The following is a 14,191-nucleotide window of genomic DNA, read 5'->3' as shown; positions in this document are numbered from 1 at the left end:
GAAATCTGATCACTGAGATTGCTCGTGTCAGCCAATTTGAACCCACGCACATCACAGGTTAGCTTCAATTGGCAGCTTTCGCGTCTTTCATGTATCTTCAAGTCTTGCAAGAGCAGTTTTGCCACAATATTTGCAAACGTGCAACTTTGTCTCGCCGTGATTGCTGCACCTATAAAAAAGACATGTAATGTCACAAATTGCTGGCAATGTCAGTACAGTATAATTTATAAAAAAAACACTATATTACTGCCATGCAATGAGTGTTTGATCGTGTAATCAGCATCATAAAACTAAACGACCCTGTCCACTGAAACACGGACCACATTATTATGTGAAAAACGCAACCGCTAAAAAACGTTGAAAACACAGTCAGACGACGGCAAATCGTAACCTCTACACGAGGGGAGTCATAATAAAAGTATAACTGTTAGTATATTCTTATTTCTCTGCGAAAAAATAAAGCTAAAATCTAACCTGTGTCTGTGTAAACACTTTCCCGCAAAATCGATGGCAATTGACCAGAACCTGTCGTGGTCTACTCAATGTTTGTTTTTTTTTTGAAATGCCATTCCGCATTCTTTGCATAAAGTCGGAGTCTTCATATTCTGAAATGAAACAAATGTCACTAAATCATAAGTCTATCAAATCAGATAGCAATCGAGTTCTTTCTCAAAACTGACAAAATGAAGAGTTATTAAGCAGCTGTGTGTTACTGTTTACCATGTATAATGAATACAAACACGTTTTACATATACGATACGAAAAAGAAGTGGAACACCCTTTACAAAACTTCAAGCCCTTTATATGTCAATTGCGAATGTATTGTTAAAATACAGGACTGAATTTTAGTGTGATAACACATGTTTCCATGATTCATGAAAATGAGCCCATCTTTAGGCGACTCCGTCGGTCTAACTGTTAAAACGCGTTCATTCTTCTATTGCCACTCCATTACAATGCGTCTTTTCAAACATGGAGCAATGTTCAATAATGTATTTGAAGAATAAAAATAATAAATAAATTTATAATAACTCGTTTTAGCACCAGTCAGTGAAATAATGGGTATATACACTGACGGTTGTAAACGACTGTGTACTTTATCAAACCTAAAATGTCCGTGTACTTTATCAATTTGGTTTTAGTTCATTTTCGCCTTTGAAATAACTATATGAAGTTCAACAGTACACGCTGAAAAATATAAAATACATAAAATTTGCTTAAAATAAGATTTGTGTATGAATTATTTACGGCTAACATGAAGTAAAGCGATAGATTTGTCAAAAGCCGTGTACTTTGCCTTAGATTTCAACTCTTAGAAATCAGTTGGTCAAGATTTTCAGGAAAACTTAAGAATATTAGAGAAAGTTCTTTATTACCGTGGATAGAGCTCTTAAATGCGGGGTATATGGTCTTTATTTCACAAAAAAATCTCCAAATATTAAGAAAGTTATCTTTAAAAACCTTACCTGAATCGAGACTTGTTGACATTTGTTGCCGTGCACTTCACCAAATAAGTCACGTGGGTTCTTCACCGTGTTGAAGTTCTATAGAAGTGATGTATATTAATGTGTTTTTACTTCTGTGACCTCTCATCCCCTTAATACATAATACGATGCAAGCGCAGTAGCCAAAAGTTTAACGTAGACAGTACTGAATCAAATTTTTGACTGAATGTCACCCTCGCAAGTTGAATACTATAACAGTGGATATGTGATTTAAGAAATTTCGTTGTACCTTTAAAGTTATAAAAGGTATCTTATAAATTGTCTTATATTGAACACTATAATATTATATATATATATATATATATATATATATATATATATATATATATATATATATATATATATATATATATATATATATATATATGTGGCGAGGCAGCAGGCCGAGTAGCTCAAACAAACTGAAGCAATACTTAAACGCAAAGCTAGTTTAATGGACAGTCCTAAATGTATGGTCATTGGACAAAATATAAACTGCACCTGCACCGGACATCAATCAAACATGAACTTTTTATGGTATTATGACGAAGTTGGTATTTTTTCTAATACAAAACAGACAATTTATCTTATACATACTGTATTAATGCAAAAACGAGCAGCTATTGATATAAAGTACGGTTTCGAAAGAATTTAAATGCAGCAAAACTTATTTTGAAACGTTTATTATATCGTAAATTTCTGTATAATTCCTACAAATCGAATAACTAGCCACTCTTAATGCAATCGACAGATTGAAATTTACATAACTGCAAGCCTCTGTGTATTTAAAATCGTTTTTAACTGCAAGAGATAAGTGTTGTCATAACTATTGTGCAAATAATGTATAGAGTAGTTTTGGTAAATAATATCGTATGATAAACTGGTATTCGCTGGATTATGTTTTCATATTTTATGAAAAACTGCAATTATTATGAAGTTGCTAATACACCATTGTGTGGTGATTGGTCCGAGCGGTCTATAACGGTCGGTTTAGATAACATCGACCAGATCAATGCATGCTTTAACGTCTTTAATACATCTGTTTTCGTTTTTGTTAGTTTACTATTATTGGCAAAGTCTACATCAACTCCGGACTATCATTTTCAGATTCTTGACGAGGAAGAAATGGACTAACCCTCAATTTATTTAAGAGTAAGCAAGTATTCATCTCGAAAGACTTCTAGCTTTAACCAGACCGAAAATATTTTTTTACCAGTTCCACTTAAATTTTACTCGATTTTACCGGTGTGGCAAATTTTGGGCCAGTACACTTTGATTTGCTTTTTTCACGTGCGTACCATCAATAGGTGGGTCGTAAATCTCAATACTTTGATAGGCCATGTCCGAAAAAGGTATAATAGACGAGTCATTAAAAGAATTTGAAAAAACTGTACAAATCTGTAGTAACATGTCTATACAACAATAATACAATAAAGAAAACTAAAACATACAATGCTGCATCTACTTTGTCCAAAAAAAATAATCTAGTTTTAAAGTTAAGGGTAGCTTTTGTATTTGACAATCAATATCAAGTGGTCACTGCTGCATGTAAATGAGAACATAAATTTCCAAGTTGTATAGTCCTTATCCCTGCCTTTTTATTGCTATCTTAAGACATACCATTTTACCCTACATTGCTATTCAATTGCACATTCCTATTACAGACTCTGACGTATTCCTGAATATATGTTTGCTTGTTCTACTTTTGACTCACTCTCGCACGTTTGGAAGAAATCACTCGACTACCTGTTAGTACTGTACTCGCTTATACTTGTTATTTGGACAGTAACCATTGAAGCCAATCGGGCCCATGCGTTCGCCTGTGTTTGCCTGTACACCCTAATTCGTTAATACATCAGATGATTGAGTAATACTATGTTTTATGATATACTTTTTTTGTGGTTTATAGAGATTTATCAGTGAAATAAAATTGATTTTAAACAGTGAAAATGTCAATTTAATATTTTTCACTGTTTTGAAGGTTTAGTCCGCTCTCGGTTCCAAATCAAACGTCAGCGCGCACAGGGCTGGGACACAATTTGAACGACGTCATGTTGAAATTATGTTAGGTGCACATACCATTTCGCGTGTCTCCTAAAAAGTGTAAATAAATGACTTAATTACACTTTAAGGCACTTTATAAAAAGAAAAAAATGTTTGTCTCATTGTAAGGCAGCAATATAGTTGACCTCGTGAATACCTCGGTGAACACACGATCGGTAATTTAATTTTGTGCCGAGACTGGGATAACACCACGGCAGAATATTAACCAACTAATGGAATCCGAAAATGTCTCAAGAATTTTAATTTACTAATGGCATGGGCGGTCTTCAAGATTGGAGAGGTCGGAGACTGAAAACCGAATCATCGGCGTCCGATGTCAATATCAGAAGATGTCATACAGACGTTAGAATGTGTATATTGTCATATCGGATGCAAACTGTTTTGAAAAATACAGAAGTAACCGATTTAATTAAAACCTAAGTGCATCGGATCCTTTCGACATAAAAATGACACGATGCGTTAAACGTTAAGAATGTAACAGGATAATTATTGATACATTTAGTGTTAATTCAATGTTATTACGTAAATAAGACTTCATAACTCAATTTGTCACGGAGTTTTCGAATACTAATTTAATTGTTATGTATCCTATTTTCATAAAACAATAATTCACAATCAATGAACACACAAAATACAGAAATACAATGAAGTCCATATTATGTACACAACATTAAAGTAAATGTTTGTTAACAGAATAAAAAGATAAACAGAAAAAGTCACATTTTTGGGTAATTTTCGTACATTGACTTCGACCTTTAAGCTAATGTGACCCTAAAGTGGTCAATGGTGCATGTCAATTTTATTTACACCATTCTACGTGTTATATCAATGTTAGAATTTATCTCCTATCTATTAAAAAAATGTAATGAGCATTGCCATTTTCACAATATATGAAAATGATTTAGCAATGTTTGGTATGCTCGGTCAACGCCATACATCTCTGCTTATTTCTGATATTTTCCATTTATTCCTATGTTCTTTCATTTATAAAATGCATAAGAACTTTTGATCATAATAAAGAATAACACATATTTTCAACTCAATAATTGAATGGCTTCGACGATGCCGTAATAAAGATAACTTAAGTAATACATTCGCTATAGACTGCACCAGGGAATAGGCTGATATAGTTGTTAGGTTAAGGTAAAAGTAAAGGTCTCCAATTTATTTCTCAAATACAAATGTTTCTCTCAAATGTATAAACCTTACTTAGTTAAAGCTGGCCGAATAAGTCACGATATTTTCTACTTTCTTTCAGATTTCATATATGTGATGCATTGTTACTCTTGATATTTATATTTATTAACATATCGTGATGATATTTCAACATTTAGACTAAAAGTTCGATTTTTCAAACTATTGACATACCAAATACAGAGTCAATTTGAAATTTCCAAATCGGGGACATGTAAACAAAACGCATACAACTGGATAGGTTTTGTGGATTTAAACTCAATAAAATCAATAAATGTCAATTTATTACATCAATCTACTTATCTTTAATATGACATTTTATTATTACGCAGAATATAAATCAACACTTGACGTGTAATGTTTTGTTGCTGTAGGGGTTGTTGCTGTTTATATCGAATATTATTTATGACAATACACTTTGTTTGTCAACTGTTCGGGTATATTTATTTGTGAATTTTATCACTTGTGGGGAACTTATAATATAAGCTTTTATCAGTAAATACTGATGATGAATTATTGCACCTACTTGCAGTTAAGGGCGTCCATCCAGATGGGACGGTATGCTGAATAATCAGTTTTTTTCTTTGTTTGGTGCTGTTTGCGTTCCTTTAGTTGTACAAAAGCGTTATTGTTGACCGTATTTAAAATAACGTATAACGTAACATTGTAGAGTAATATTTATGGCAATGTGGTGTTTGTTCAATACGTTTTTCTCTAGTTTGCAAATTGTTTACGCTCAATGTTTGCATCCTTTACATGGCAATATTACTGATATCATTTACCGAGAAAGAATAAATAAGATGGCTTAAGACGAATACACTGCTTCTGGAAAAATGTCTCCTCTTATATATTATTAGTTAGCGGCCGGTCAGTTTATGTGCGTTAAACTGGGGTCCTTGTGACTTTGCGGTATGAAGCTGGCAGCCAGGTGGCGTAAAGTTGGAGGAATAGCAGCCTAGCGAACCCGCGACGTGAAGTAAGCGGTCGGGAGCCAACCTATTTCGTACTTAATTCCAGTAAAAAGGAAAACGGTATTATTGCAACAATATATGCAAAGAAAGATCACGCCGTTATGACGCCAGACCAATAATTTATCTAATTTAAATCTGAATTTAGCTCTGTATTCAATGAAAATGCAAATGCATATTCTGCTATATAAACACTCAAATTGACAAAACATGGTCATGACACATTTGAATTATTTGGCACTTAATGCAATGAAAACGTTTACGTTACTGCTGCAATATTCAGTCGCTAGTGCCAGGTCAATTAATTTACCCCGCCAAACATGTATATGTAAGTGTCTGTCCAATTCGGATGATCTGTAGAAAAAAGGAGTGGGCGTACCTCGGCCGCAGGCCGCGGACCCCGTTTTTTTTCTACAGATCGTCTAAATAGGACTCTTAACATATTTATTTGTGCATTCGTCAGAATCGATTGACGTAAAATTAATCAACAGACATTTTGAAAAATCCTCCATTATCAATGGCCCAAACAAAGGTGTAGACACCAAGTGTATGCTACCTTTAACTACTAACAGTAGTTTAACAAGTAAGCATTGGTGGAAAATTCGACTGACTTAAATAAAAAATTATGTTTTATGGAACTAGTTTTGGTGCATTCGTTAGAATCAATTTACGAAAACATAATGAACAGAATATTTGAAAAAAAAACTAAATTGCCATTTGCTCATACAAAAATGAAATCACCAAATATATATTTTTATATATATATATATACTATATCAACTGAATTAATAAGAATATACCAATGTCGTTTATCATGTTGATATGAGAGAGAGAGAGAGAGAGAGAGAGAGAGAGAGAGAGAGAGGAAATTATCACACGGACAAAAACATCACAATCCAGTGACGTAACGTCAAAAGGTCGCACAAGTTTCACACTCAAGTGAAGTTAAAAACGCCAACGGATTGACACTTGTTTAGTGGAGTACAGGGTAAAGTGAAACGAAACATGGAAACCATTTGAATACATTTGACGGCACTTCTAAGTAATCTTCTAAGTACCAATTATATGCATAAGAAGAACTTCATCCAAAAAAAAAAAATTCAATGGAAATAAAAGAAATCACGATTTCTGGATATCTGCTGTATTTTCCTCAAATCATGATTATATTCTTAATATGAAATTAACTCAAAATACCTCTTTTTGTGCATTCATAAGGTTTTCTAAATGCAAGCAGTGACCGTAACCTTACTCCTATAACCATTTTAAATCACTGCACACAATTTTACCTTTACTTATTGAGCAAGACCTGTTTACAATTTTTATAACAGTGACGTTGACCTTGACCTAACTAACTCCAAATGCAAGCAAAAGGAATGCTTATACACCTTGTTTTTTCACAATAAATCATTCACAATATTTAGAAGAAACTGACGTCCGATCTTATATCAACAGCGACCTTTACCTGTCACAATCACAGTATTTTAGATTTTGTATTTCGGTTTGATATTTACATGATCAAGTACATGTCAAATAAAACATTATATCCAGAAAATCTTATGATCATGATAAAATGTTTAAATTTAGTTCTCCTGCTTTTATGTGAAAAACACTTAAATTTTGCGACTTTAGACGCCAGTCCCCTATATATATCAAATATGTTTTGGACGATATAAATAAGTAATTTATACCACCTACTTATAAGAATAGGTAAGAGTTTGCATATTCCAACTTGACTGTTAGGCCAAAACAAATTGATCATTTGTTCGTCGGATTTACGCACCTAAAATTCAAAAAAAGAAAAGCGCCCGCACATACTATTTGGCCGCGCATATTATTTTTTTTTACAGAGAAGACTTTCCTCGTGTCAGGACAAAATCAGGTCCGGGTAACCGCAAAACGGCTGATAATTGTTGACAGTCTTTTTTGTCGGGAATATTTTGCCGGACGCACCGTTGTTATTCATTTCCGGGCTGCATTTCCGGTCTTAACTTTCAGTTTTCGAAATATAAAATACACGTTTTAAGTGAAAATCAGTGCCATAGTCAATGGATTATAATATTCAGTAAACAACAACAGTTTCACAGCGTCGAAGGCAATAATTATGGATGTGTGTTTTAAGTAATTCATTGTTTTGTACTCAAAATTTAGTGCGAAATAATAACTAAATCTGATTTTGAGTGCAAAACTTATATTAAAACACACGGACACACGACTTACAACCATTGAACATGTTTTCGTGAGTTATTTTTTAAATTCTAAAATGCATTTCCCAGTATTCATATACTCATAATTGTTATAAACAGATAAAAAAGTAGGACTTGTAAATGTATTAGAAACAGTCTGTATTTAAACATACAGTATAATAATAACATCAATAAAATCAGAAAATTTATAAGTAAAATGATTGTTTTATTTTTCTCAATTATTTGTTCTTATCCACTTATTTCCTTTGATCGATAAATAAGAAAGTGGCCTGTTATTAAAGTGGCCTTTTTCTTACGGGCATTGAACCTATGGAGGCCGTCATGTTATTCCTTTTCAAGGCACGGACCTATTAACCATAAGTTCGTGGTCGAGGCGAGGTCTTGAAACGGAAACATCTCTAATCCACCACCTGCAACTAATATAATAACCAGTGCCACATTTGCTGATTTGTTTGATACTGCTTCAATTATATTGACCCGCAATTCAATTCATAATGTCTTTTTTAGAAATGTTCTTTTATGTTATTTAAATTTTCGATCTTCTGCCATGTCAAAGTCACTACAATTTTATCATGTACTTCAAGAGTTTCAAATTTAGACCTGCCCCAATATTTGAACATTCTCAAATGATGAATTACTTTACTAGTCTAAAATGTTTTTTTTATGATAGTAAGTTAGATTAGTACCGAATGAATACAAAAGTTTTCTTTTTGGTCTTCGAATAATTGCACGTTACTGTGAGAATTGTTGTCTTTATATTATGTCCACGTTTAAATTGCTGATGCAATGAAAGTTAATAGTAAAGCGCTGGATCTTATTGCCATTTGTTAAATATTAAAACAGAATTTCATGTTATACAATCAAAACCTTTTCATTTATGACTGAGAACCTTTGTTTGCAATTAAAAAGCATTTCTTAACATTATTGTATGATATATTTGGTAAAAGTATACATTTTTTTAAATTTCGCTTTGCGCTTGCCTCTGATTTGCCTTTAATTGAAAAAAGAGTATTTTTAAAAAAATTTCGCTCGCTCGCTCCTACTTTTGTTGTCAAAATCCGTAAAGCAAATGATCAATTTGTTGTGGCCTTCAATCATTTTTTTTTTTAAATAAATTTATTTTAATTGCCTGTGGCGCATGATTTTTTGCCGACATTTATAAAACGTGGCGTTCCTGATATTTATATATTCATACATCGCTTCACTGGACGCAATTGCAAGAACCATTCAATTTATATCATGTGCTCAATGGTTTACAATGCTATAAAACTGCTTTTGCAGTGAAGAGTAAGAATACATTCCCCCTTATGATATAATAACCGTTGATTTATAGCTGCGGCAATAAACAAACACGTTATAAATTTTATCCGTTTGCTTGAAGTGGATTGTGTGGCGAACAAGGAACAAGGAACAAGTGTCGCACCGAACTAGGGCAGCACGCACCTATCTAAGAGCATCGCTTTAAAATGGTATGTTTCAAGATGTTACCGTTATTGAATCGATTAACTATCCAAATGAATGAAGAAGAACGCATATGAAATACATCGGTTTGAAATTATTTTGAATCCATGGGATGGATGTGTTGTTTTTTTTTAAATTCCGATGTTTTAATTAAAATATCGTGAAACGCAGAGAAACTCCAAAACATCTGAGTTCTTTATTATTGTACGGAATTTAATTGACGTTAATGGATTCTCAGTTATTTTTATATGTACACATGCATTCAAACTTACCTTGTTTGTGTTAATAGGAGTGGTCAGGTGTATTGGTGGCGGCATTTGGAATTGTTGCGTTGATGCATCCAACTTTTGCAAGTAAGTAGACAATAATACTAGTTTCTTACTTGAAAATATTATTATTTACTTAAAGCTGCTCTCTCATAGATTTATCGTTTTGACAACTTTTTTTAAATTTGAATGAGCCAATTTTTCCCATCCAAAAAATCATGTTTCATGGCTAAAAGCGTTAATGACAGTTTAAGAAAAATGCATAAAACATCAATTTTTTATCTGAAATATAAAAACCTGCGGTCTATTTTTTGGTCAACAGTCTGATATGACTTTTTCATGTATGTTCGCATAAATTGGCTCGTTCCAAGACAAATAATTAAAAGTGTTCAAAACTTTCAAAATATGAGAGTGCTTCTTTAAAATCAAAATTATTGAGATAAAAAAAACGTATATATTTTGAGTGAGTGAAACGATATGCGGACTTACGGTTGACTTTCGGATTTAAATCAAGAATTTATATTCATTTGCTATACAATTTATTGAGTTAATTTCAGTTTCCATTTTAATGGCAAAAATCTGACACTTACGCTTACTTATACTTAATGCGAAACAAACGTTGATGCTGATTGTAAGGTGAATGGAAATCAGTTTGATGTACTTACAAGCAAATATTGTGATTTAGATTAGTTTCTTTCTTTATCTTGTGTCAACTGACGGGCAAAAATGTTTGTTAATAATTAATCGTATTATTGGTTTATTAAAAAAAACGTGGGAACAACTTGTACGGCGAATGGAAATCAGTGTGCAGCACTAACGGGCGGATATTGTGATTTAGATGCTGCTAATGGAGGACCAAAATGTGCATGTGCTGCCATCAATGAGGCTGCCACAGTCGCCACCACTTGTACACCTATATGTACGTTCATGCTTTTGCGTTAAATAAAGACTAATCAGTCACTTTTATAAACAAATATGTTTTTAAAAGGTGAAATATCATTTATAAATAAATACGAAAGTATGCACATGGAAGGGAAAATAATATATAATATTCAAAATCATATTAGGGAAAATATATCAGAAAATACGACACAAATTGAATCATAACAAGTCGTATGAGGAAGCACTATAATTTTAATTAAGGCTTTCCATTCAAATATTGGCATGGCTGATAACCTATGATAAATTATTCCTTATTGGTAGATAATTGCCATACCATATCATGCTTATCGCCGTTGGATTGACTTGCGCGTGCACGGAATCAATATTAATATCACTATTGCAGTTGGTTGTGTGTTATTTCTTAAAAATGCATAAATAAATGTTATAAGCGACGAATTGATTTTCATTCTATTGTTTTAATCTGTATTCCTAGAATAGTTTCACGTCAAAGAAAGCCTTGCAATAATTCGTGTAGAGTCGGGTTTGTATTAGTTTTGCTCTCTCTCTCTCTCTCTCTCTCTCTCTCTCTCTCCCCCTCCCCCTCCACTGTCTTTACAAATAACAGCTGTGCCATGAAATCCTCGTGACTTGTTTATTTTTCAGTTTATGTTATTTAAAGTTATTGTCAAATATTGAACCGTTTTGAACTGTAAGTGCAGCGAGTAAACGGAAATTAGTTGTAGATATAAATGTATTAATTTATTATTTTGATTAATATATTACTCTAAGATAAAGTTAAAATAGATATAGAATTCAGACGTTGAATCAACTATGAACTGATATTAATTCTTTATTTTATTTCGTTCTAGCTTGCCTTGCCGATGCGAACGTGTGTTCTACTGCAGATTCAAACTCAGAATGTATAAAAGACGTATGTTCTTGTAAGGCTACGTTCGAGCTTACGGGGGCAGATAAATCGGCTGTCTGTCTTGCTAAGGGTATGTCCAACAATGAGTCTGCTGTCGTGTCAATGCTCTCACCCGGACTCGTCGTTGACATTTAATAGCAATATTCAAAAGAAAATCACAATTTTCATTAAAATAACTTCAAATATCTTAAGTGACGTATTATAGTCGGTTTTCGTTTTTCTTGTTTTTCCTTCTCATTTCCTTCGGCATATGAAATTCGAACACTCGTCATTACCTGAAAAAAATTCAAAATATTTGCACTACTATAACATCTGTATCATTTAAAGTAAACAACAACAAAAAGTGTATTGATGATTATATGATCAATTGTTAGCTCTACTGATTGTTAGTTCCAAACTGATGATGTGCGGCTGAATTTAAATTTCAAATAATATGGAAACAATCAATATATTATCAACATTTTGTGTGGAAGAAGATGGGTATAACTGCAGTTTACTCTCAAAACTGGAAATAGTTTTAAAAGTTCGTGTTTTGTCTCATAAATATTTCATGTATATGGTCGTATTGATGATATGTGTGTGAGTAATATTGTGCCATCTGCATCAATATTTTAATCTGATACTCGTTCTTGAATTGTTTTCATGCGAACGTTCGTATGGAAACAAATAGTTAAAAGAAATAAATGTAAATATTACAAGCCATGTTCACAAACAATCGTTTTCCTTTGATACTGAGGTACTTCTAATTTGGTATTCTTGTTTTTTAACAGTTTAAAATGTAGAAGTTTGTATCAAATGTTAAAATGGAATATTCTTTCATCAGTGATTAGTTCAAAATATTTTTATTTTATTTTATGAATGTCAGTGATGAAAGATCCAGTTATTTTGTGCAGAAGTATAATTCTTTCAGTCATTGGTTCAAGCTGTACAGAAGAGGGTGGAGAATGTGCCGCTATAGCTGGAGCATTCTGTGTTACCGCTGGGAAGTCTCCTGTTTGTGCCTGTACAGATACACAAGGGGCAAACCAGGATGGAAGCCAGTGTACTACCAAGAGTAAGTGCATCATTTAGTTTTATTGGGAAATAAAATTAGATCAATACTTTAGTGTTAAGAGTGTGAGTATGGACAATTACAGGGAAATACAACCAACATAATAGCGTCAGAGAAGTAAATATAATAAATATTAATATAAAAAAGATGTTAAACTCCCAGTTCCAGAACGTGTCGCATTTTCGTTGAGTCATCATCAAGTGAATATATACAGAGCAAATGTGTTTATTTGATTGTACGACCCAATATATTTTATCGACGGAGCACCAAAATGATTCACGATTGTTATTGCATAGTACTTTTAAATACAGACTACCATAAAACATGTTTTCCTAATGTAAGGAGGACACGTGTGTTGTTTCAATGACTATAAACTCTGGCATAATCGAGTCAAGATGAACATAAACTACATAAAAATGACTATTGTAGTCAGTACTTACTTGTCTTATCTTGTGCCACATCCAACCAAATGTTCAAGCTATAATTTTCCATTCCAGACAACGCCGTTGTTACTGTTGCGTCAATGGCTCTGTTGTTTATTTGCTGTCTGCCCGTTACTCTGTCAAGTTTAGACTCCATGAGTAGTTATACAACAACCAATTGAAAGTGTAAAAGAAGTTTACCAGGAACTTTTCTTCTTTTAATTCTATTAACGAACAGGAGCAAATGGAAAATCAGACATGTTCTTTTTATTCTTGAACATTTCATAATAGTTCACAAAATGTGACGATAAAAGGTATAATATCTAAAGGTAAAACGTCGAAAATAGTCGGAAATATGCCCAACATATTTGAAAAGTGTGACCATGTTCTAAAACTATATGATTAAAAGGATATTTGCTTCTTGCCGTGCACTGAATCCTCATATCTTTCTGTTATTTGGAATTTGATTTAGGCATAACTAGTGTAATTACCATTCTAATGTCTGGTAGCCTCATGTTTTCACAAAGAATTACGAAAGAAATATACACCAAAAGTAATCGAAGCAAAATCAGCTTTCTATATTAAATGTTTGAATATTTTATATCTATTTTCTTCATTTACAAACAAACCCTTTTCAAGTAATACAACTATTATATGAGTTTTCCAGGCATCACTAGTTAACAACACGGTCAATAATTCGATTCTAGTAAAAGCATAACTCAATGATGAATGGAATATCCTGATAGTATGATTTGATTTCAATTTCAGTTTACTTTGTATAAGAGACAAACTATAGTTACTACTATTATTGAGGATATAGTTATGGTGCAGTTTAGTTTTAGGGACATGGTATGAGTGAATATGTGTACGGTAATTGAGCCGGATATAGTTTCAGTAGATATATTTCAGACATAGCACAGAAGAAGCCAATGTGTGAATATGAAATATTTGTTATGGAATACAACAAGGAATGGCGTACAAATTCAACGCAATTTACATAACGTTAATTGCTCGATTATGACTTTGGCTTAATTTCTTGAGGTCAATCAAAAGAATTGGAAATGTATTTAGAATGAATTAATATAAGTGTAATAATGGTTAAGTTAAAATAAATAAACCTTTAAAAATATGTTGTGTCTCAATTAAAAAAAACAAATGTAAGATAAGGTATGCATTTATAAGGTGAATGTATATGTTTAACTGAACACATGCATTATAAGGAGATATAAAACGGAATATCATTTAATCATCAGAGGAAGTGATTGGG

General features: G+C 32.6%; 1 protein-coding gene across 1 annotated transcript; it reads left to right on the top strand.

Annotated features, from left to right (window-relative positions):
• The first annotated feature begins 9,263 nt into the window (after positions 1-9,263).
• LOC128232875 (uncharacterized) lies at positions 9,264-13,954 on the top strand. The gene is made up of 6 exons (XM_052946656.1): positions 9,264-9,383; positions 9,665-9,728; positions 10,414-10,560; positions 11,393-11,521; positions 12,362-12,505; positions 13,000-13,954. The coding sequence occupies exons 1-6, from the start codon at positions 9,381-9,383 to the stop codon at positions 13,104-13,106; spliced, it is 594 nt and encodes a 197-aa protein (XP_052802616.1). The 5' UTR covers positions 9,264-9,380; the 3' UTR covers positions 13,107-13,954.
• The last annotated feature ends 237 nt before the right edge of the window (positions 13,955-14,191 follow it).

Source organism: Mya arenaria, chromosome 4, assembly GCF_026914265.1.
Source record: "Mya arenaria isolate MELC-2E11 chromosome 4, ASM2691426v1".
Classification (NCBI taxonomy): domain Eukaryota; kingdom Metazoa; phylum Mollusca; class Bivalvia; order Myida; family Myidae; genus Mya; species Mya arenaria.
The sequence above is the reverse complement of the archived record's forward strand: the minus strand, read 5'-3'. Positions and strand labels throughout refer to the sequence as shown.

What these genes read in the sequence shown, in the direction of transcription:
- LOC128232875 (XM_052946656.1), top strand. An exon ending in CACCACTTGTACACCTATAT is followed by an intron (nt 10,561 to 11,392) that starts GTACGTTCATGC and finishes ATTTCGTTCTAG; the next exon opens with CTTGCCTTGCCGATGCGAAC. An exon ending in AAGCCAGTGTACTACCAAGA is followed by an intron (nt 12,506 to 12,999) that starts GTAAGTGCATCA and finishes TTTCCATTCCAG; the next exon opens with ACAACGCCGTTGTTACTGTT.